The 25099-nt window shown below is 39.9% G+C and overlaps 1 protein-coding gene across 16 annotated transcripts in view; it reads right to left on the reverse strand.

Annotated features, from left to right (window-relative positions):
* Positions 1 to 25099, reverse strand: part of ANKS1B (ankyrin repeat and sterile alpha motif domain containing 1B) — a 1096782-nt gene that overhangs the window by 86944 nt on the left and 984739 nt on the right. For all 16 annotated transcript variants that reach the window (XM_043562285.1, XM_043562284.1, XM_043562283.1 and 13 more), the window contains one exon: positions 382 to 489. In XM_043562285.1, the coding sequence (XP_043418220.1) occupies positions 382 to 489 (108 nt within the window). The remainder of the gene's footprint in view (positions 1 to 381; positions 490 to 25099) is intronic.

Raw genomic sequence — 25099 nt, forward strand, 5'->3', positions numbered from 1 at the left:
AACTTTCAATTTATCTTTCCTTAACTGTGGTCCTTGAATGATTTTCGTTCTGTGGGTTTGAGGAGTTTGACCTAAAACTCATCTCCTCTCACTTGGTGCAGGTGGGAATGTGGGAAGGGGGCAGAGGGAGTGGTTCTTTAAAAGTGCTGGTTTGTAATGTGTACATCTAAATCTCAAAAGTATACATTTAACCAATTGAGAGAAACAAATCTCATCTTACAAAACACAATCAAAACTGAGATTGTTTTCATATAAATAAGGTAAACCACATGGAAAACAGCCTGTACTTCTCGATCCATTGCTTCGATCATGTCATTTTATTGCACACAATAACTTCTGAGGATAAGAGTGGAGGCGGAAACGAACAAGCTGGGCACTTACCCTGAGGGTGATGGACCGAGGGGGCTTCTGTGGTGGATCGTCGTGCAGCCTGTCTCCCAGAGATGCCAAAATACGTTTCCTGTGGCCAATCAAATTGATTTTTAAAACCTGAAACGACATATATTTGGGTTAAATATTTCATCTGAGAAAAAGATGTCCTAAAAGATGAAAAATGAAGGGATCTGTGCAGTTACCTCTGCACCATGAGAGATGTGTGAAATCAGGGTGGGCCCTCAAGTCCAGAAAGATGGGAATGGCAGGGGCAGAGTCCAATGTGGCTGTGGAGTGGGGGTTGGAAAAGAGAGCAGAGACACGGCTCCTCCTGCTGGTGCTGCCCTGGAGTCTAGATCTCCTCTCATCAACCACCACCCTTTCCAGAGGATAAGTCACTTTAACCTGCACCAGCAGAAAACTCTCCCATACAGAGTCTATTGCCCTTAGAATAAAATCAGAGTCCTGACCTGGCCCCAAGGCCCAACAGGGCTGGTTGCCCTCTGCCTCCCTCTTGTCCCTCCATTCAGGATGTCCACACTGGCCTTCTCTGTTCCTTGAACATTCCATACTCATTCTTGCCTTAGGGCCTCTATCCCTTTTGTCCATCTGCCTGGAATGGTCCCCTCAAGATTTTCAAATGATGCCTTCTCATCCTTCTGGGGCTCAAGTGTTATCTCCTCACAAAAGCCTTCTCCCTCCTCTCACTAAAAGAACCATGCCCTCAACCCCCATCACACTCTACCGCATGATCCTCTTTTTATCATTCTATGAAATAACTTTATTTATAGGTTCAGTGTGTGTGTGTGTGTGTGTGTGTGTACCCATCTCCCCTAGGTAAACTTCCTGCAGGCAAGGCTCTGGTGTATCTTTATCATTATGATTTCCCAAATGCCTAAAGCAATGCTTGAAATAATAGGGGTTCAATGAATATGAAAGAATGAATTTTAATGTAGATGAAGGTAGCAGAGGAGGGTTGGAGTCAAGCACTACCTACCTGGGGGAAGACTCAAAGTCTCCCCAGGATGGGATTTTGAGTCTGAGGGCGCTACAAGGCACACTGTGGAAGAGGTGACAAAGGAAACCAAGAGTTGCAGACTGTCTCAGTTCCCACCTCTTCCTGGAGCTTTGCAAATGCTACTTTTTCAACCATCCCAACATCCCTCTCTGGAAGGGGTTCTTCTTGCTTTACTGAAGAGGAGCCTGAAGTTCAGAGTGGTTAAGTAGTCTATCTAAGGGCCAGTACGTGGTGGCTCTGGGATTTGAATGAGGTTTGCCTGACTCCAAAATTTGTTTTACTTGAAGGTAAACTGCAAAGTTTGGGCACATCTCCAAATATTACTGATGTTTTAAAAGAGCATATTATAAATCCATTCATAAGAAATGCATTTACCTCTTCTCTGCCCACGTGTAGTTCCAGGACAGAACTAGAACTATTTGGGTCACTAGTTCCTCAAGTACAATACCCATAGTGTAAGTGATCTAAACAAAATCTCTCTTTTCAAGTTTTAAAGAGGAGAGGTGGGCATTCTCTGGCATTCCTCCTGCACTATCTTGAATTTTTATTTGCCTATTTGTCAGTTAGCCTATTGGACTTTCTGCCCACACTGATTCAGATTTTAAACCAGCAGTATGCTCTATTCCTTTCACATCTACTCTCTGATCCATGTCTGCTGATGACGGGGATAGCAAATGTTCATCAAGGTGAGTGATCACATGCACCACCTTCCTATGATTTTGTAAACCTTTATCTTGCCTGGCTGATGCATCCTGATCTTTGCAGTCACCCCCATAAAGCAGCTCCTCTTCCCCACAGATCATTCTAGTCAATTTCTGTACCTTCTCCTACCCCTTTACAGCTGCTTAAGGTTTGTCCAGCAAATTACAACATTCCAGGTGTAAGTGAACCATGGCTTTACATCTGAGCAGTACACTATTTTCTGCTTTGAATGTACCCTTTTAAATGTCCCTTTCTAAGTACTCTTGATTCTGGCTGGCCTTTCAGCCATGGGAGGAAAAACCAGGGGCAAAAATACACACTGGCTGTAAAACCTCTTAACTTTGTTACAGCTGATAGTTCAAAGCCTTTTAATCTTGGAAGGAGGGCTTGTATTACTTCTCCCTAAATTCCTTATCCTACAGTCGTCCATGCAGAAACCCATTTGCCGTCCTTCTCCATACTCATATAACCCTGTGTTATCTTCCTGCATGTATATTAGCCGGTGTGGCATTTCACTACCTGGAGGAGTTTAGCAAGTTTTGCAAATCTAGAATTTCACCATACACTCCTCAGATGATTTAGAAGTATGCTTAATAAGGATGGTCCCAATGTCCATGACTTGCAGGCAATATTGTTTACACGATCCAGAGAAATGCCCTTATATTTTTGCATTGTTTCTTTTCTTTCTTTCTTTTTTTTTTTTAAACAGTATCAAGATCAAAGAATTCCTCCATTTCAGGGAAATATAACATTAACCTTTTCAAATGTATTTGCAAGTCTAAAAAACACTACATTCTTCTCATTCTCTTTTATTCTTATTCTCAATTACTTTGCCAAATGCTTCTATTGAATATAAATTCCTCCCATAAAATCTCCACTGCCTTCCTCCCAATAGCTAATTGGACCTGCTGCTGCTGCTGCCTTGGGCCCCTGGGTCCTGCTAAGTAACGTTTTTATCGTAATAAATGAATTCAGAAATACTTTGTCAAATAACTGACACTAAACAACAAATAACTGTGGTAAAACTGAGCTGGTGTCCCCTCCACTGCTGCTTTCAGTTTACTCTCCAACAACTCAATTTGGGGCGAGATACCTGAGTCTCTGATCTCCATTTTCTCACCTATAAAGTGAGGAAGTTAATGCCAATCCTAATGTTGGGAAGATGAAGAACGAGATTATGAGAATAACCAGCACAGGGCCTGGTGTAGAGAAGATACAACCTTCACACTGCTTCTTGCAGTTAGTGGGCTCTAAGGATGTATGCAAATCCTGACCCCGAAAGACAGGGACTATGTGATTTTCAGAAAGTTAATCACATCAAACAAGTCTGCTGGTGCTTTGCATGCAGAGATTTGGCTAACCTTGGAAAAAGTGCCCACTGAAGTGACATGTACTGGTACGAAGGGGTCTGGTTTCTAGCTGTTAAATTTATTCCTAGACCTAATCTAAAAGAATGCATGCTATTCTCCCATGCACATTATTTAATCCCCAAAGGAGGTAAGCTGAGGCACTCTACACTGGAGCTCTACTGCTGCCTCCTCTACAGAACCTTCCGAAAGAGTCCAGATAGATAGATAGATAGACAGATAGATAGATAGATAGATGGAACAAATTAACACAGAGTGATGAGTCATGTCAAAAACATGTGGGTAAGTCTCATTTATTAGAAATGATCCCACAGGGGCGCCTGGGTGGCGCAGTCGGTTAAGCGTCCGACTTCAGCCAGGTCACGATCTTGCGGCCCGTGAGTTCGAGCCCCGCGTCGGGCTCTGGGCTGATGGCTCAGAGCCTGGAGCCTGTTTCTGATTCTGTGTCTCCCTCTCTCTCTGCCCCTCCCCCGTTCATGCTCTGTCTCTCTCTCTGTCCCAAAAATAAATAAACGTTGAAAAAAAAATTAAAAAAAAAAAAAAAAAGAAATGATCCCACATTACAGAAGATACTGATGATTACCATTTACTTAACATTTGCTATGGTCTAGTTGTGCTAGAAACTGTGCCAAGTACATTATATATGTGTAAATATCTCATTTAATCCTTATAATAACATTCTCATTCTCATTTTAGAGGTGCAACCTGAGACACAAATACTGAGTAACTTGTTTAAGGTCACACTGCTAATGGCATCATGACAGGGATGTGCACCTGATTCTTAACCTGCTCTTTACCACTTACCAGGCTCTTCTTGCTATCAATCTCTACACCGTCTGGCTTCAGCTACACTATAAATCACGTGTCATGAGGCTTCTTAAAATGGTGTTTTGTAAATTTTGAGTTATGTTCAAAACATTTATAATGGGTTTTGATCATCTGAAAACATTAAAATACTATAGCTTCAATTCTGGACAAGGCTAAAGCAGTGTTAAAGCTTCAGGTCAAAAAAGCTCAGGTGGGTACCTTAAAGAATTCCTTGTGAAATGCATATATAGACAAAGGATAGGAAGTCCTCAACAATCCAAGATTCAATCCAAGTTGGCTAATATTAGAGTGGTGGTGGTGGTGGTGGGGGGTGACGTTTGGCTTCAAAACTCCCAAGTCAACAATAAGAAATCAAATTGGCCACAGTAACAGAATATTCCAAAGAAAGATAGTCACTATGAAAAAGTCAAGTCCAAAGGCAAGTGGGTTTGCCTTGGATGAGAACAACTTAACTAACATATGGTCATCATTGGAAGCAGACAGGGAAGTAGTGGAATCCTATCACTTTAGGCACCATAACTGATGACCAGTCAGTCTGCAAACCTTTGGTTTTTAAAAAGCCAGAGCAATGATTACTGTAGTAGAGAAAAACTCTGTACGGGTTTCATTCCTGTGTGAGTGGAAGTGAACTGCATATAAAAGAAACCCCATGGGTATAAAAGGTAAAGTAATGGTAATATATTGGGGATTTAGTTATTCTAAGATATTGAGCCAATTCCGCTCAATTCAAACACTGATATTGAGTTTCTGCCACAGATTATTTGGCAGTACAAAGAGGGAACTTAGAGAAACGGGACATGAATAACTACACAGTCAAACCATTAACTAAGAAAAAAAATTATTATACATATGAGCCTAAGAATGTGGTTCCAGCTGCTGAATTCTAACAGATATGAAATAAAAGTTACTGCATATTTTCTTAACGGTTTTTATTACAACTACTATGAGAAATGTGAGCCAAAGGCAAGGAGTGGGGTTGAACCGACATGAGCTTTCCTCATATTGGGACCCATTCATCAGACCAGTAGCTGCCTCTAGGAATTTTCTCTAGTATCATCAATTGAACAGGACATCTTCAGAAATCCTGTCACAGATCCCACCAAGAGGAGAATAACTGTGGAGTGACAATGCTGCAATGTTATGTCACTGTCTTTTATGCTTCTGGGTCTGGCTGTGGGAATTCTGCTAGACAATGTCATGCCATTACCCTCACACTGAATAGGCTCGCATCAGAATATATGTCACAGCACCAGGTAAAGTCAGCATACTTAGACTTCTTTTTTTTTTCTTTTAAAATTTAACGTGATATATGTTAAACGTTAAATTTAACATGATTTAAATTAAATATGTTTTTTCTTCATCTGCTTTTAAAATTAAACGATGTTTGGATTGTAGTAACAATACTGCTCTCCCACTGTAGAGACAGAAAATACAGAAAAACGAGTAAGGGGACAAGTTCTCTGTAGGCTATTAACATATAGATATGCTTCCTTTCATTTTGTCCCCATGATTATATTTTATAGAAGCTGTAACATAAGTTCAATTTTCACCTTAATTTTTTTCACTCAATATTAAAGCTAAAATACTTCCCTAACATATCCAACTCTCAGTAGACATTTTAAGTAACTCCATATTACCATATTATTGCTTTAGAGAAGCATGGCATAATTTACTAACCATTCCCCTTATTGTTGGAAATTTAGATTGTGCTTCTTTTCTGGATATCAAATATTCCATGGACTAAAAAAAAAATCCTATCATCCTACAATTTCCATTTTCATTGCCTTGTTTGCATAGACACCATAGAAAAAAAACCACTGGAAAAAGCTGCGACAATGTGCATGAGTCACAAAGAAAAGTCATGTAGCGACAGTCTGTCTCCATGTTCCGCATGAAATCTCAATCCATTTATTGCTGGCTGGACCAAGTCCTCCAGGGAAAATCACAAATCCACATAATGTTCCTCAGTGTCACATTTTGCATTTGTTATATTTTGGAGTTCAGATTTAGCTGACAGACGTGAAATAACACATGTAGCTGAATACTCCAGAGACTACACATGCAGCAACACTGAGCACACGAGTGATTCCAGTCATCACCACCATGGGACTGCATCCTTTTTATTTCCAGTTTTTTTATTTAGAGGGGGATTTTTATTTAAATGGTACTTAAATGAAACAGCTTTATCCTGCATTTGGAACCCTCCTTCCATTTTAACAAGGTAGATAATTCCCCTTTCCCTTTTCTAGATGTTTGCTAACTACGGAGAGCAACTCAAGAGCATGCATCTGGCTTCACAGTGGCCTCTTCTAACAAAACTGCAAGTGTTCTGAGGAGTTCTGGTGTTCTTAAAGACCCAGAATGGAAGTTGAGCTAAAAATTTATCTGCTTTGTTCTCATCTGCAGAACTAAATTCTGCAATTAAATGAGAAAGATTTCCCCCCTCTCTGGTAATTTCTAAACACTTTCCACCTGGAAGCATCAAGGCAAAAGTGCCTGTGTGTCATCCAATTTCAACTCCCACAATGCCAGAAGTCCTCGTTTGAACTTGCATTTGATTTTTGACTGTGACATGTTCTCTCTGATTTTTTGGGCTGTAATAATCCATGCCTGGCATAATATGGTGGATAGAAGGACCCCTGAAGCAGAATATCATGACATTTTGTTCTTCCTCTGATTCTTCTTCCAGCTAGCTGATCTTTTTAAATATTATTATTATTATTATTGAGAGAGAGGGGGAGAGGGAGAGAGCATGTGTACATGTGTGCACAAGCATGGGAGGGGCAGAGAGAGAGGGAGAGAGAGAATCCCAAGCAGACTCCATGCCCAGTGCAGAGCCTGACACAGGGCTCGATCTCATGACCGTGAGATCATGACTTGAGCTGAAATCAAGAGTTGGACACTCAACCGACTGATCCACACTGATGACCCAGCTAGGTGATCTTTAATATCTTTAAGCAGTGATATTAAAGAGATAATAATAATCTTCCACAACAAACTAGTGGATGTCTTTCACATGTAACACCCATGTTATGCAATTTGTGAGCCACAAAGAAGAAAAAATATTCAGTCCTCTAGGGTTCTCAATATAGTAGTTGGAAAAAAAAAACATTTAAAAAACAGGTGTGTATATCTTCTTGTCTATTATGTATGTATGTATGTATGTATCCATGTATCCATCCATCCATCTACCTATATATCATCCATCCATCTATCTAAATATATGTGTCTACACAGCCTGCCAAGACTAAAAAGGGTTTCTGTGGATTGAATGAGAATGACTAGGAAGCTGCTCTGGGAACCATGAAGCATTGAACTAAGGCATGATTTCTCTTTTAAGTATAACAGAAACTTTAAACTTGTTTTATCCTATCCTTGAATAAACCTACCAGCAAAAAATTTACTATTATCTTTGTTATTTAAATGTGTTACTATAGATATCTCTGGGTAGATTCTAAATATTTTTTTAACGTTTATTTATTTTTGAGACAGAGAGACAGAGCATGAATGGGGGAGGGGTCAGAGAGAGAGGGAGACACAGAATCTGAAACAGGCTCCAGGTTCTGAGCTGTCAGCACAGAGCCCAATGCGGGGCTTGAGCTCACGGACCACAAGATCATTACCTGAGCTGAAGTCCGACGCTTAACCGACTGAGCCACCCAGGCGCCCCTCTCTGGGTAGATTCTAGATCAAGAACCCTGTCTTTCACTTTTCCAGCCTTCTCTCCTATTAATCTAAAATTTCTTTAACTCCAGCCAAATCTCCTCCAGGTCTCCAACTGTGCCATGGACATTTCTTTGACTTAAATATACAACACTTCTGCATATTCTATAAATATGGATATAAATATCACACTCTCCTTTTCATTAGAATCTTGGAAGGATGAAGTCAAGATCCACCTAAAGTTTTCCTTGCTCACCTTGGATTACTGCAACCTCTCTCTCTGAATTTCTGTGTTATCTGTGGGCTGCCGTGGGCTGGTAACACTGGATGTATCTTGGCTTGTACTGCTAGCTCTCTTTTTACATGTCTGTGTCTTACCTGTTCCACCTGACTGCAGGCTTTGGAAGTCAGGTAGGTACAGTGTTACTGAGTCCTAGAGTTCCTCATAGCATCTAGCTCACAAGGACATTTTAGAGGGGTATCCCTAAAATCTCAGATCTGATCACTTCTGCTGTGGGCAACAAATGACATAGGAGAACTATCTCTGAAAGCAAAGAGAACACTCGTGTCCTATTGCTTTTTCCTTTCTACTCTCTAGTTTTCTGTTCTTTCTGAGTCTTAGCCCCTGATTCCTTTACACAGTCTTGCCATGAGTGATGGAAAACTGGCTTACCTCCTACCATCTGTAACTCTTTCCCTTTACCTCTAACACTTTAAAAAATCCCTCTGACAAGATTTGCCACATTTTCTTTTCCTTCTGCTATTACTTTTCATAGCAACTACTACCAAATAATCAGCAAACACCAGTTTGTATAATACATGTGACCAAAATACAACTGTGCTAACCTATGGGGTGGAAAAGAGGTTCCAAGTTCTATGGCCCCAGAGAGAGCAAAGGACAGTGCGAGAGTGAGGGGGGTCCCAGGGAATGTAGGTTTTCTCAATACAGTCTGTCTCAAAAAACAGGAAACACTAATTAGGAGGAAATGAGATAATCTTTGCATGGAAAGAGAGATTTTAATGGTATAATTGCTTCTGAGCATTTAAGGGTTCTGGAAGTAGAAAGCCTTCTTTTGTAATCAATGAGAATCTTAGGTTTATTTGTAAAGCTCTCTGAATTACCTCTTGATGAAGGTACTAATTTTCTGATTATATTTTCACATAAACATTGCTCCAGAAGATTAAAACCAAGCAAGCAAGCAACCAACCAACCAACCAATCAGTTCCTAACTAATTTCCCTGTAAGTTACTTTTAAAGTACAGCTTGCTGCAAATTAGGTTTTCATAGGAGAAATTTGGTTTGCATTGCTCAATAACCCAATCGTTGGGATTACTGAAGAAAAAATTTGTTGCAGAAGAATATGGGAAATATGCGCTATATCCCACATCTGAAGTTATTCTTGGAGATGTGATGATGAGCTAAAAGCATTTGAAAACCGCAAATCTCTTTGCAGTATTATTAATACATAAAAATACTCTACATCTTAAGAAGTAGAGAGGCCACAGTTAGGCTTATCTTTTGCTAACCATAGGGGATATTCATGGCTACTGAGGGTATTTTTCAACTTACCTTATTCATTCAGTTTTTGAGATCATAAAACTTATGATCTATTATATTGTATGACCCATGGTCTCAGTATTATAAATGATACTATGTTTAAGAAAGCTCATTATTAACATGTCCACATATTGTAAATTAAACGGAATATGCAAAGTACTTGACTAAACACATATTTGTAAACAGAAGCTTTAAGACAAATTGCATTCCAAGAGACAATCTTAGGTAAGTAAGGGCCTGGTTATTCAATTTTTGGGTTATAAATGGTCTTCTTTTCTGCTCTTTTGCTACCTCCTTTGTGCTGTTTGCTACTTTAATGACATAACACCCTACATCAGTGGGTAGGTAGAATAGTGAAAGATGCAATGAATTCAAGGCAATCAATTCTGTTTCTTGTCAGCAGCTCTGATAAAAGAATTTGGTGTGGGAGGAGGTAAAAATCTACTGAAAACTAGCTAAAATTAAGGTTTAAAAAGTGCATCCATGGATTTTACTTAGCCCAGCTAGCTACTACTGCACTTTAGAGTCAGGTGTTCGCCGCATTTCAGCCCATGTGTGGAGGGAAAAAGAATGTCAGGGGCTTAAAAAAGTATTTCTAAGGAAAGCAGATGTTGTTAGTCCCAAAGACAGGCTCAGGATAAGAAAGCAGGATGATAGTGAGGGACAGATTTTTAATAATCCACTTACTTCCTTTGTTACCTCACCCCATCTGCTTCCTTATCTCCTAGAGAATCACATAACAGAATACAACTCGGAATCACTATATACCCACTAGAATGGCTGAAATAAAAAAGACTGACAATACCAAGTGATGGTAAGGATGTGGATAAACTAGAAATCTCATATTGCTAGCAGAGATATCAAGGGGACACATCTACTTTTTGGAGAACTGCCAATATCTCACATTATGACCCAGTTTCTTACCATATGACCCAGCAAGTCCACTCCTAGGTAGCAGTCCAAGAGAAAGAAAATTACATGTACACACAAAGATTTGTAAATGAAAATTTAACCAGCATTATTCATAATAGCTAAACCCAGCAATCCAAATATTCCATCAAGTAGCCAACAGGTAAGTAATATCTAGTATATTCATGCAATGGAATACTACTCAATAATGAAAAGGAAAAGACTACAGATAATGCTACAGTATGGATGAACCTCAAAAAACATTATGCTAAGTGAAAGAAGGCATACATGTTGTATGACTCCACTTATATAATGTTTCTAAAAAAAGCGGATCAGTGGTTGCCTATGATAGGAACAGGAGTGAAGATGACAGCAATGGCCGTGAAAGAACCTTCTAGAGTGATGAAAATATTCTAAAACTGGATTGCATTGATGGTTGGACAATTGTATAAATTTACTAAAACTCATTGCAAGGTATACTTCCAATGGGTGACTTTTATGATCTGTTATTATATTTCAATAAAGGTGTTAAAAAAAGAAAAACACTGGGAGAAAGCAGTCAGTATTCAGTATTCAGTAAGTGTAATATAAATAAAGCCATTCCTGAAGGCTGTAATTCAGAATGCACCAGACAGAAACCACTGTTCTTCTGGAACAGACTAGTTACCAGTTAGACTAAAGGGTAGGCAACACAGAAACTGCATGCTGTCCAGTATATTTCAAAGGAAATGTGACCACAAGGCTGGTCCTATAGGCTGCTTGGTGAGTAGGATATTCTTTGTTATATGTGTTTAGTACACTAGTACTTATGACTTACCATACATATATTTTAAGAGTCTTAATTCTCCTAGTCATGACAGTTTGGTAAAAGTGCTCATGCTTTCTAAATGGTTACCACAAGAGTTTGTGCAGGTATGAAAAGAAGGCAGTGATCACTAGGAACCCAAATAGATTCTGTAGGGGTAACAGGTGGTGATAATGAGATTCCCTCAAGCACTTGGGACCAGGCTTGCATTCTAAGCACTCAATTAATCACACCAACAATATGAATGGAGACAGAATGGCTTTCTGGCCCAGAAAGAGCCAATGAAATAGACTGGCAACTGGACTATCATTTAATCATTGGTACTGAAACCCAGCTAAACAAAGAAGGTGTGTGCCAGATTAGGGCGGGCATGGAAACAAGCATAGACGGCAGATTCAAACAGTGAAACAATGGACAAAAGACAACTAGAAAGCCCAGCCTTGACAGCACTGTTGGGAGAGAGGGCTTGACTCCAGAGAAGGCAGGCTCCTTGATTACCTAAGAGGTATTCTCTGCCACTGGATGGAGGCTATTTCATCAGACCTCGTGTTTGATCACTTGAGCTATCCTTCAAAACTCCCTTTCCTCCAACTCCACATGCAACAGGTAGCACAATCAGAATCCGTTTTCTCGGGCACCTGGTTAAGCGTCTGACTCTTGGTCTCAGCTCAGGTCATGATCTCACGGTTCGTGAGTTCAAGCCCCACATCGGGCTCTGCGCTGATGGTGTAGAGCCTGCTTGGGTCTCTGTCTCTTCTTCTTTCTGCTCCTACCCCATCCTGTGCTTGCTCTCTCTCAAAATAAATTATTAATTATATATAGAATTCATTTTCTTGATGCCCAGATACCAGGAAAGGAAGGGCTGAAGATAGGTGGTGGGGAGACTTTGATCATAGTTAGAGAATTCTTCCCACCATCGGTTAACAGATTGGAAATTTTGTTCTCTCATCAATTATCACCACCACTGAGGCACAAGAATCGCTCAAGAGGGCACAGTGATTAAGAGCCAAGACTGGATGTCAGGGTGATGTGGGTGTGAGCCTTGATTCTGGCACTTTCTATCTATGACTTTGGGTCAACTATTCAACCCCTTCAGCTTTAACTAACTTGTCAAAATAATACGGTTAAAAATAGTATTTACCTCTTAATATAGGAATTAAACGAGATATATGAAAAGCATGTAGTACAGTGTCTGGCATAAAAAGCATCTCAATAGGGGTGCCTGGGTGGCTCAGTCAGTTGAGCATCTGACTTCAGCTCAGGTCATGATCTCACACTCCGTGAGTTTGAGCCACGCGTCGGGCTCTGGGCTGACAGCTCAGAGCCTGGAGCCCGCTTCAGATTCTGCATCTCCCCCTCTCTCTGCCCCTCCCCTGCTCATGCTCTGTCTCTCTCTGTCTCAAAAATAAAAAAAAAACATTAAAAAAATTTTAAAAAAAGCATCTCAATAAATACTAACTTTGTTTAGCGTTTGGTTAAGTCCAGTTTCTGAGCCGGCTCCTGGCATGTGGTCAGTTCTCAGTGCAACGCCACAGCTAGAAGCATGCAGCAGCTGGCCAGGTGTCCTTCCTCTGGGACCCACCCCTGAGCCATCAGCCACTCTTCTTTCCAAACCTCATTGGTTTCATTGAAAATAAGTTTTTGCTGCACTATTTTAATTTCCCCCTTTTGACAGGGTTATTAGTATGAGGTTGACAGACCAGAAGAATGCCACGGACACAGTGTCTTTGATTTCAGTAAAGTACTTGATGAAGTCTTTCATTATCTATAAGATGGTGGGCTCTATGAGAGAAAAATTAAGTGGATTCACAGCTGGTTGTACATATACACCCAAGAGACATGATGAATGACTCTGTCACAGTCTGTAGGGGGACCTCTGATTGAATGCCACAGGGCTCTGCCCCTGGATTCTGCTCTATTCAATATTTTTATTAATGGCATCAATGTAGACATACGAGGAACGTTTATCAGATTTCTCAATGCCATAAAGCCATGAAGGATATTTAATACAGTAATAGACAGATGCAAAATTCAAAATTCCCTCAACAGGCTCAAAGGCCATGCTGACATAAAAAAGGTGCAACTTAACAGGGACAAATGTAATGTTCTACATTAAGGTTCCAAAAGAAATCAACTGTGCAAGTTCAAGATGGGGGAAGATAACACTTTTTCACAGTTCAAAGAAATATCTGAGTTTTCAGCTGAACACAAGAGGAGGTTTGGTAGAAAACACAAGACTGAGGGTCAGAGAACACACATATAATACAGACCAGCCCATTTACCTTACCATGTCAGTCTTACAAGGTTGGTAATTATCTTCATTTTAGAAATGAATAAACTGAGGCTGAGGAATTTTAAGAACTTGCCAAAGTAGGTGACAAAGCCAGGATCTGAATCCAGTTCTAACTTCAAAAATTCATGCTCCTTATATTCACTCTATCGGGCTGCCATTTCTCCCCCAGAATTGTCATGAGGCCCAAGTGAGATAATTTTAATAGAAGTGCCTAGCATGGTGCTTGTCCCACATCTGCTCAAAAGTTGTTCATCTTTTCTCAGAGACTCATTTAGCCATAAGGTTGTGAGCTTCTCTAAGTGACTGGTATTTTATTTATTACAGTATGGGCCCTATGGTTTGTCTTAGTCTTTTCAAGTCTATCCATTAATATACCCACCACAGGAACAATTCTATTTTTCTTCTATTCCTTTCACTCTCTCACTCTTGTTCCAAAACCCTTAATGCCAGAAGCGGAAGCTCTGGCCAGTAAAAGGTAGTGGGAAATTTGAGGGCAGTTGGAAACCTGTGTCAGCCAGTAATGATTCCCACATAATGAAAACATTTTTTTTTTTTTTAGTTAAGGTAATTTCCAAGGGCTGCATTAGTGGTTCAATACTGCAATATTTACAAGATAAAGCCGCAATTACCTTTAGATAATGAGGTGGTGTGTTAAGTAACCTTGGTAAAATGATATGCATATAGAATATACAAAATTTTCACTTAATTCAATTTTTTAAATTAGTATACCTTATTGCCAAATGATACTTTTTTCCTCACCGTTGTTGGAATCCCTATTGAAATTCATCTATCTATCTATCTATATACACACACACAATGTTTTATATACATTATATAATATTTGTAATTCCAAATATTACATAATATATAACATATATTCTTCCTAAATATATATGTGTATATATATATCCAATATATATAGTATATAAAATATTTAGGAAGAATTCTAAATATTACATAAAATATATATTATATGTAATATATATATATAATCTATATATGTCTAATACATATATATAAACACAGTCTTTTCCTCCCTTGCCTAAGTTCAGTTTATTGATTGTCCTTAATTTTTTTGTGGATACTTGGAATATTGCATGGTGTCTGAGTTAGGCTCTGTGAAGACAATTTGTCACTGGGCCACAGTGCTGCCACAGAAGGTGGCTGAGGAATGCACACTGGCCCCAGCGACATCCCAGAAGGTTTTGCTCTTTTTAATACATGCCTAGGATTCATTGTTTGTCACTGTCTCTCACACTGAAAGCAAGGGCTGACAATATCAGCTATCTAAAAGTTCCAGTTAATGGAGTGTTTACTGTAAAAAAATCACCCTTTGGGGGGTGGCAAACTCCTTTTAATTTTCTCCCTGCCTGGGCCAGCCATGATCAGCAAGGCTGGAGAACAGAGAGTCATTAAAAAGACGGAGTCATTAGCTGCTGATGGTGCTGGTCCTGTCCTCCCATACGGCACAAAGAGGAATGGTCATGGTGAGTGCCCAGGCTGACCATGCCATGGATAAGCTGAGAACCTTTGCTGTACGCTGTCTGTAAAGATATGTAAAGAAGTGATGTTTCTGGGGATGGAGGATTCTTTGGGGATTAGAGCATTTAATCTGTGATAAAGTGGGACACTACCTTCAGGTTTTTAAGGCGTATGAGCTACACCTTCTTTTTGAATGCCTGTCACCTCTTCTTTATCTGGTGAACCCCTACACATCTTTCAATATTTCAAGATCAAGTCAAATACTACTTTTGTGAAAGATGAAACTTCTACCAACACCCTTGTCATCTATTCCCTGTCACCTATCTTATTGAGCTACAGCTAGGTGTTTACGTGTTTCCTTTAGGCAAAAATCTCCTTGAAGGCAGCAATAAGCCTTATTCTCTTTGTATTCCTAGCAGGTAGTATATTAGAAGGTGGTTCAAAACTAAACCAGACCAGACTAAAACAAAGACATCTCAAAACGAATAACAGCAACAGACCTTTAAATGATAGCATCAAATTAGTGATGCGCCAAGAGAAAAAAAAACTACTTGGTATACTGTATAAAAAATGAACTACAGTATATTTATTTTGTATAAGGTTTGTAAGCTTGTTGATCAATTTTATGAGCTCAAGACAAAAAAGCAAAAAAGAACAATGCTTTCTAAAAACTAGATGATGAACTATCAAATGCAAAAGTAATATCCCCACTTGCCAATATAATTCATTATAATTTATAAGCCTCCAATGAAAATCAAGCAATAAACAGTGAATTAGTATTTGGTATAAAATAGTTTAATGTATAATTGTCACTGAACTCATTACCTACATATAATGTCCTTCACACAGTGAGGAATTACTCATCTTTTACTTCAACATAATTACAACATTAAGCTGGACACAAAAACTATATATGATGAAAAATTGGTAATTTATTCTTATGCTGCCCTAGAATGATGAGAGTATGGGCATATCATTAATTAATTAATATGTTATTCACACAGTGGACACTTGAAATCCATGAAATGCATAATTAATGATGAAAATGCCTCAATGTTATTATCATATGTATTGATGTCACCTTTTTTTTCCGACCATGCTTAAATTAAATCTTCCTGAAATCCCTGGTTCAATCTTTAGAGGATTCAAGTAATTTAGGATTTTTGGTGAAGACTTTAAATGCCAAAGTTCACTTCTAGTCTATAAAAAATGATTGTTTTCTAATCTCAACTTTTACAGGAATTTCCCAACTTTATTTCAGGCAAGATGTTTCAACTACTAAAACCTCGTATTTCAATTCTTTTTCTTTTTAAAAATTTTTTAATGTTTACTTTTGAGGGAGACAGAGTGAGAGAGAGAGCGAGCAGGGGAGGGGGAGAGAGAGAGGGAGACACAGACTCTGAAGCAGGCTCCAGGCTCTGAACTGTCAGCACAGAGCCTGATGCGGGGCTCAAACTCACAAACCACAAGATCATAACCTGAGCTGAAGTTGGATGCTTAACTGACTGAGCCACCCAGGAGCCCCTCATATTTTAATTCTTTGAGATGAAAGGGGCTTCCTTGCCCCAGTATTTGTTTTTATTTAGGTTTAATCTCTTCTCTTACCAAGATTCATAAAAAATGAGATTTATATCTCATGAACATGGACAGAACATGTTGAAGGCTCCCTGAGGGAAAACGATGAGCAGACGTAAAAATCATTGCAGGATTCTTTGCTCCTTAACTGCAGTGTCTCTTAGGAAAATGTCACGTATGAGAAATGCTAATTGAGGAGGCTGGGAGAAAAGAGACGCTACCTTTCCACACACAACATTTAAAAAACAAGTATTATTAACATAGTGCTTTATGAAGCACTTGAATCTTACATAAGTGTAGCTTATTTTTTGTTTCCTAAAAAAAGACTGCATTTGGGCAAACCAAAAACTGAATAATTTAAATTGTGAATTTGAGAGAAAAAATAATCACATCTAGCTAGAAATTTAATAAAATGCAACTTTTCAAACATTTTTTTTCTATTTTGTAATCATTTACATGGCTATTTGCAAAAGCTCTAGTCATGTAGAAACTGAAGAAGATGGGTTTAATTTTAAAATAGTAACAATGCCCTCATTTATGAGGATTTTTGCAGGGAGAAAAGGTTCTATAAACTATTCATCTCAATATAAAAGGGCTTAAATTCAAGAGTGTTTAAAGTTAGAAGTTGAATATATTACTTGTAATGGCTTCATGGCTAATATCTTGTCTATATGCAAGGTCAAACAGATGTATGTCTCTGGTTAATTTGGATTGACCGCCAAGCAATTTATTAGGAAGCCGGGGAATCCGAACGCATCACGAAGACAACAGAACAAATGAGCTTTGTCTGATTAGTTCAGTTTACTTGATGATTAAATCTTCATGCCTTCAGAAAATTTACTGGACTTCCAAATGAGACAGACAGACACTCCATGACATACTTACTATTTAGAACCCTATCTTAATTAAATGAAAAAAAAATCAATTTTTAAAAGGTCAGCATTAAACATCTTTTGTTGCTTATGTCTTTGCTGAATTTCGTCTCAGGAAATAGAAGAGCTTCTCATTGCCATACTTCCTGATGACTGTCATATTTCCCAGAACTGGTGACTTTTGGGGAGATGGATAATTGGACATTAAACATCAAATATTATAAGTGCCTGGTCTTCCTTTAGCAAATACTCCTTTTCCAAGAGGTCAGTTTGATCTTTGATTAAATTTGGGCAGGAGGCTTCCTTTGGAGGCTTGTAAGTTATCTTCCACATAACGGCAGTGATGGACACCAGAGAGGCAACATTTTAGGGGAAAAACAAAGCTTCTCTCCAGCTCTCTCTGCCTGGCTTGCCGATGCCCCCATTTTCATAGCACCCAGGCTAGCCAAGACCTAACCTTCCACGGAATAAGGGAACAATGTTAACCAAGCATGGAGTTCTACTACTTTTGCTACTTAAAGTGCAAAACACGAAAGAAAGAGAGCTTATGAAGGAGTCACGGCACGTTTTATAAAAGTTGGTGCCTGTGCCCTTGATAGAATTGTTACACTCCTGCACTTCCAGGTCTGTACTGGCAGTTCTGTTCTGAGAGTCACGTTGTGGTGTGAGACCCCAACAATGCAGCCTGTAGTGTTCAGGTATTCATCAGAAATCCGCATCCAGGGTTGACTGTGTCAGTGATGCAAGGTTGTGTAGGGCACACACAGTGTTATGAAAGCAGAGGGTCAGAAGTGACCTGATCCAGGGGGAGCTGCAGATGATTTCATGGTGTCGGAGGAAGACTTTCAGGGATGAGTTGGATTTCCAGGTAGAAAACTAAGGGAAGGGAATTCCAGGCAGAGGAAATACCATGCAAAAGCTCAGAGGCATGCAAGAACATAAGAACATGACATGTCTGTGTATGGTTTTAACATCTGATTGATTTTGGCAAGAAGAACTGGATGTGTGAGTGGCAGGGGAGGGAGTGGTGGGGGTGGGCTGTGGCCAGATTTAAGGGTATTCTAAAGGCATTTGGTCTTCCAACCAAATTAGACAATACATGTAAAGTGCTTAAAAAAACGCTGGCCCATAGTACAGGCTCAGTAAATACGGGCCGTTTTTACCACGTTGAAATCTTTGGGAAACCAGTCACGGTTGTGAAGAAGGCAAAGGATGATATCAGAATTGAGGAGATCAGAGATCAGTATTGCTTAGGACAATAATTTTGATGTCAATACTGAGAATGGACTGGAGTAAGGAGACACTGTCTGTAGGCGAGTAAACTGAAATAATTTGAGTGAGGATGAGTGCCAGGAATTCAGGCTTGTTCCCTCCTGTTTTCCCAGAGTCCAGTGTAGTGGCTGCAGGTAGTAGGTACTCAACAGTCACTGAATGAATAAATGAATGGCAATGAGAGGAAGGAGCGGATCTGAGAATTGTCTAGGCAGCAGAAAGGGCAGGGATGGTGAGTATCATTTGTAGGTGGTAAAGGAGAGGGAGGTTTTTTAAGGATGACTCCAGAAAACTGGGCTTGGGAGAATGGTGTTGCAGAAAGGCGGAGGAACGGGTTTGGCGGGGAAGGCAAGCCTCTGTGAGTACTACTCTTTACGCAGCTGCTGGGCTCAGCCTCTCCTGAGTGTTGAGGAAAAAGAAAGTGGCCAAGGGAGGGCAAAGCACCTTCACACAGGCACTGAGCTGGGTGCTTTCCTTGTTACCTCATTTACTGCCCCAAAATCCTTTTCAAGTTTGGTGTTGTTATCACTGTTTACAGGGGTAGGGGGGCAGGGTGTTAGTGGCGGAAGCTGAGGCTTAAGATGGCATATTAATTGGGGGGCAGTGCCCTGATTAAACATGCACACGCGTGCACACACACACCCATCCCTTTTCATCACAAAGCCTGTATCTTTCATCACTCCATCATATTGCCTACCCTGTTAAAATGAACATTTGGAGTAAGACATATTCCATATTAAAAAACAAAAAAGGTATATTCTGTATTCCACAGAAAACTCATGGCTGGGGAGGGGGGATACTTTGCAAAGAAACCAAAGCAGAAGTTCTGTTAACTTTCGGCTTCATTAATGCTTCAAACCTGTCTTCTTCATTCACAGAGTTTTTATGAGGAACCAAAAAAGATGTGAAAGTCTTTTGAAAAATATAAACCATTCTATAAAAACAAAGTGATAGAAAAAAAAAACAAGAGGAAAAGAGGTTAGAGTGGGAGAGAGCCAAAGCATAAGAGACTCTTAAAAACTGAGAACAAACTGAGGGTTGATGGGGGGTGGAAGGGAGGGGAGGGTGGGTGATGGGTATTGAGGAGGGCACCTTTTGGGATGAGCACTGGGTGTTGTATGGAAACCAATTTGACAATAAATCTCATATATTCAAAAAAAAAAAGAAAAAAAACGAAAAAAAAACCAAGAGGAAAATATGTCAGATTCTCGTTAAGGAATTCTAGAAAAGTGCAAAAGGTGATAGGAGCTGGATACTGTATTAGGACCATTTGACCGGCAAAGGCATCTTTTCAACCATGGTTGAGAGAGCTTATTGAGTTGTTTTTCTGTCTTTCTGGGTCAATTTACCTAAAACATGAAGATCTGGATGTGAAGTATGGGAAAGAATGAGTTTTGCCTTCCAAAGTCACAGTTTACAACTTTACTGCTTCCAATGCTTTTTCAGAGAGGTGTGGTTCTTGAATAAGCCTACATTCATACCATTTGTGTCTACAAAATTCCCTTGGGGACTGGGTGGGGTGGTCACTGGATGGAGAGTGACCCCACCAGTGGTCACTGGGTGGGATGTGCTTTCTCCTTGTGCTGGGCAAAGCTTTTCGATACCACCAAGGACCCAGGGAGAGTATGGTAATGTGTCTTGGTCCTATCGTTGAGCAGAGGCCACGTTCTCACGTCTTGCAGTAGCCACAGCACCCAGCATGGAGGGCTCCCTGTGTGTCGCTGAAACTTACACTGTTTACACGCTTCCCAGTGCTGGGTCCTTCTATACACTCAGGACTCAGCCAGATATGCTTCATCAGAGGGGCCTTTCATGGCCACCCTCTTTAAGTAGGTCCTTCCTCCACTCCCCTTACCATACTCTGTTCATTTCTCACATGGTTCTTTTTAGAATTTATATTTGCTTGTCCACTTATCTGTTGTCTCCCTCTCAAACTAGATTGCAGGCCCCACGAGGGCAGGGGTACATGTCGACTTGATTCAGCCCAGCACCTAGCATGTTGGCATGCTAGCATGTTGGCTTGGCATGTTGCAGGCTGGTAGAACCTATTTGTTGTTCTAACGAACAGATAATGCCAACCTGGGGATGGTGAAGACAAGTGACGGGAAGACAGAAGACCTAACACCTGGCGGATCTCATTCCACGCGCAGTCTGAGTTATGATCCGGGTCCAGGAATGAAGCGACGGGTTTGCTCATATGTGGATGGAGGCCACCTCTTTGGTCTCGTCAGCAAGACACGTCAACCAAACTGGTCCACACGCAAGCCCCACAGGAGAAGCACACAAACATCACTATTCCTCAGCCCTGGAGTAGTTTCCGTGCTCTCCTAATTAAATATGTATGGCATGTAAAAATAATTGTGCAGACAGAAGGACTCACAGTTGCTCAAAGTAGACCAGGAAAGTGTTTGAACCATTCAGTGGGTGGTGTGACTGCCAGGGGAATCAGGAATGTGTCAGGGGGTGGGAAGAGAAACTACTCCAGGAAACGGTACTGTAGGAAACAATTTACATATTTTAGGGCAGGAGAGGTGCTTTAACTGCATTTGTTCCCTGTAGTTCTACCACCGAAATAAATTGTTAAGACTTAAAATGAGTAGATGATATGTAGTGATAGGGCTGGAAAACCATATAAAACTAGTTTACAGGCCACGCTTTAGGCATAATTTATCACATCAGATCCTTACAACCTGTATGGAAAGTGATATTATCCCCTATTTCACAAATGAGGAAACAGGTTCGGGGAGGTTATGCAAGCAACGAGGTCTGTTAGATTTCAACACTTGCACATTCTTTACCATGGAGCCAAAGCCAGGTGACTGTTTAGAATAGAATTCTAAGTTCCATACTGCAGTGGCTTTTCTTACGTATTTCTGACATGCCTTTTAGAAATCAGGAATACACTTTGGATGGCACAAGAGCCTTGTAAAAATGGTGGCTTAAAAGTGATGGGGTGCATATTCCATTTGGAAACAGAATGAGGGGAACAATTGTTTTACTTCCTCAGTGTTAACTAAAGTGATAGTCATTGAGGATTTCACCCATTTCCCACTGAGTTATTTCAATCCTACTAAACAGTTCTTACCCTTTAGAAACAATCTCTTTACAGACTCCCTCCTTGCAAATTACTTATTTTTCAGTAAATACCTTCCCTGACAATTCTAAAGATAGGTACATGAATTCTACATCCTTGCTACGGTTGTCAAGAGAGGTGAAATATGCAGTAGCCATATTTATAGTACCCAAACCTGTTCTTCTGTGTTGCATTTTGCTGATCTGCTCATTCTGAAGGGCTTCAGTGCCTTAAATATCCCCACACGTCATTTATTGCTGCTTAATGTGATTATTCATCAATTTTTGAAAGTAGAAGCATATTTTGGAACATATTTAATTTTTTGATGTTGAAAATTATTGCTTCTGGTTCTTCACCCAAACTATATGAAATACCTAGCACATAGCTGGTGCTCAGTAAGTAGAGTATTGCTAGATGAAGAAAATTAAGGAAAGCTAAAATAATCAGTTTTTTTCTCCATAATTCTACCTGTATATAATTTCTAGGATTCTAGTGGCTTAAAATCTTGGACTGCTTATATAAATATATAATCAGTATGAAAAGTTTGGGAAGGGGGGAATATGGAATTCAAAACTGGCTCTCAGCCCGTGAGTTTTTCAGAGACAAGGTCTTCAAATATTTTTGATCTGCAAAATGCCTTTGCTGTCTTTCCCGTCTTCTCTTTACAACTGGCATTGTTGTATGAGCGTGGTGTCCCTTCCAAATTACTCTGTTGTTTGGGATCCTTATGGGGAGTGTCGACTTTGTTCCTGAAAGACAAACTGGTTGATGTATTGTGTTTCTTCAAAAAGCGGAGTTAGTCAGACCTATACTTTGAAGTCCAGGATGGGGTGATGCTCTGGAACTCTAGAATTCTGTCCTTTGGGAAGGGTCTGCTCTTCTCTGGGCCTTGATTTTCTTATCTGAATCATGGAGTGTCCTCTAAGAGGAAGGTTACAAACATAAATAACTCCCCAGTGAATAATGTTCTTCTGTGAGGTGCATATATCAGCAGTTAGGAACATATGTGAGGTCTTATACATCATGGCTTAATAAATAATTTATATTTTTATGATGTATATACAGTGTAGCTATGAATAATCTACACAGTCACACATACAAGCCATACAATCATTAATATTAATCGATTTTCCCTATTTTTGAAGCAGTTTGCATAACAGAATGAATTGGCTTTGATGCAAGGCAGACCTGAGTTTAATTCCTAGCTCCAATATTCAGAGCTGGATCTCGGGGAAGATATTCACCTTTCCCAGCTTCCATTTCTGCATCTGTGAGATGGACATGATAGTAATACCTCCTTCATAGATCTACTGAAAGCACATAGTGTATTGACTATATGTATATAAACTGATGTTAACAAAACGAGATGATTTATATGTGTGTGTGTAACATGCACATGCGTGCATGTGTTTGGTGCAGGATTAATAAATATTGTCCTTTCCTTATGCTTTACTACTGAATATGACTGTGAGGTCAGTGGCCAGTGCAATTATTTGCTTCTTTCTTCTAGAGGTTACATGGGGTCGGGTGGTGTAAGATGAGGATAAGGGGAAGGGTAGCCACAGGCAGATACTGAATAATCTCTGTGAGCCTAGGAGGACAGATGATTGCAACTAGCTAGGGACAAAGAAGAAAAGCCAAAAGACTTATTAAAGCATATTTTCTTCTATGTCTAGAAGAACCATTGGGAAGGCACATTATCAAGAGAAAAAGTCTGTCTGAGAACACAAATGACATGATATGACATGAGTATTTACTTTTATCAAGTCCTACCTGGTGAGAGGAAAGAAAGCATAATTATTCCACAAACATTTGTTAAATGTCAATTATATGAGAAAGCCATGCAATGGAGATAGAATGAGTCATGGTGACATAACCCTTGCATGCAATGAGTTCTCAATCTAATGGGGAAGCATGTGTGTACCTAACACACCACCCTGTCAGGCTGTGATTGGTACTATATTCAAAGACAACAGGTCTTGGGAGCACAGAATGGAAAGTAGTTTTCTGAGAGGACCAAGGACATTTGGAGGCAAGGATACATTAAGCTAGGTTTTGGAGGTGAAATAGGATGTCCACAGGGAAAAGGGATGCATGTTAAGTACTGACACACCTGCATGAGTCAGAAATGGGATACACTGTGAGCCAGGCCTAGACAATTGCCGTTATTGTGATACTGCAGAAGCACAGTGATCTCAACCACGGGGAGATGGGGTGACACTGCAGGAAGCCATGAGGCTACAAGGAGAGAAGAACAGATTGGTTTTGGAGAGGGAGAATGGGGATGGGCCTGGGGCACAGACAGAATGGTTAGCTTTGGAGTGAAGGAGAGACACATGTTTCTCTGCACAGGTAAGTCTAGGTGCTACTTGGTTATGTCTAGAGATAGAGAAACTGTAAATTCTTTCTTTTTAAGCTATGTTATCGAAGCATGATTGACATACAAAAAGCTGTGCTTATTTAATGTACATAACTTAATGACTTTGGAAATAAGTACACACTTGTGAAATCATCACCACAACTATGCCATAAACCTATCCATCACCTCCAAAAGTTTCCTCCTACCCTCTGGCAGTACGTTCTAAGAGAAAATGCCTAGTTACCTTCATGGTCTTGGTGTGGTGAAGGTCGGTGCCACTGATTGATTGGATGAATGAAGCTGACTAGGGTAGAGGGTTAGTAAGCATAAAATAAAAGCTGAAGAGCTATTTATGGGGATCAGTACACAGGAAATGAATGAAGGTGTGGCTTCTGATCTCAAGGTATTTGCAAGTCAGTTGAGGACACGTGTAAGGACATCATATGTGAGAATATCATACAAATTTTAAAAACAGAAAGTTAAATGAATGGTTCATGAAATGAGAGTGTTCAAACGGAAACGTAGGTAAACAAGTTTATACCTACATTTTGTAATGTAACACTATGGTCTTTTCCCCTCTTAATGTTAAAAAATATCATAGCCCACCTACCTGACAATAGTTACACTTTAAGTTGTATTCAGATTCCTGACAGTGTTTGGTGCATAGACAGTTTTGGGCAGTGTTAGTAATTCAAGGCACTCCCCTACCTTCTCCCTGCACTCCTCCCTCCATCCCCAGGGCCTGAGAAAGAAAGCTCCAGGATCAACAAAAAGGCATAGTTCAGAGTAAAAGAGAGTGGCTGGATTGTACATGGTGTGTTTAGAGGAAAAGTTGGCCAGTTGAATGGAAGAGAGGGTTCTTTTAGCAGTGCTTTGAGAAGTGAGGCTAGAACAGTTTGGGGTTGGACTGTGTCTTAATCCTTGCTAGGGAATCCGACCTTCCCTCTACCG

The sequence above is a fragment of the Prionailurus bengalensis genome, chromosome B4 (assembly GCF_016509475.1).
Source record: "Prionailurus bengalensis isolate Pbe53 chromosome B4, Fcat_Pben_1.1_paternal_pri, whole genome shotgun sequence".
NCBI lineage: Eukaryota > Metazoa > Chordata > Mammalia > Carnivora > Felidae > Prionailurus > Prionailurus bengalensis.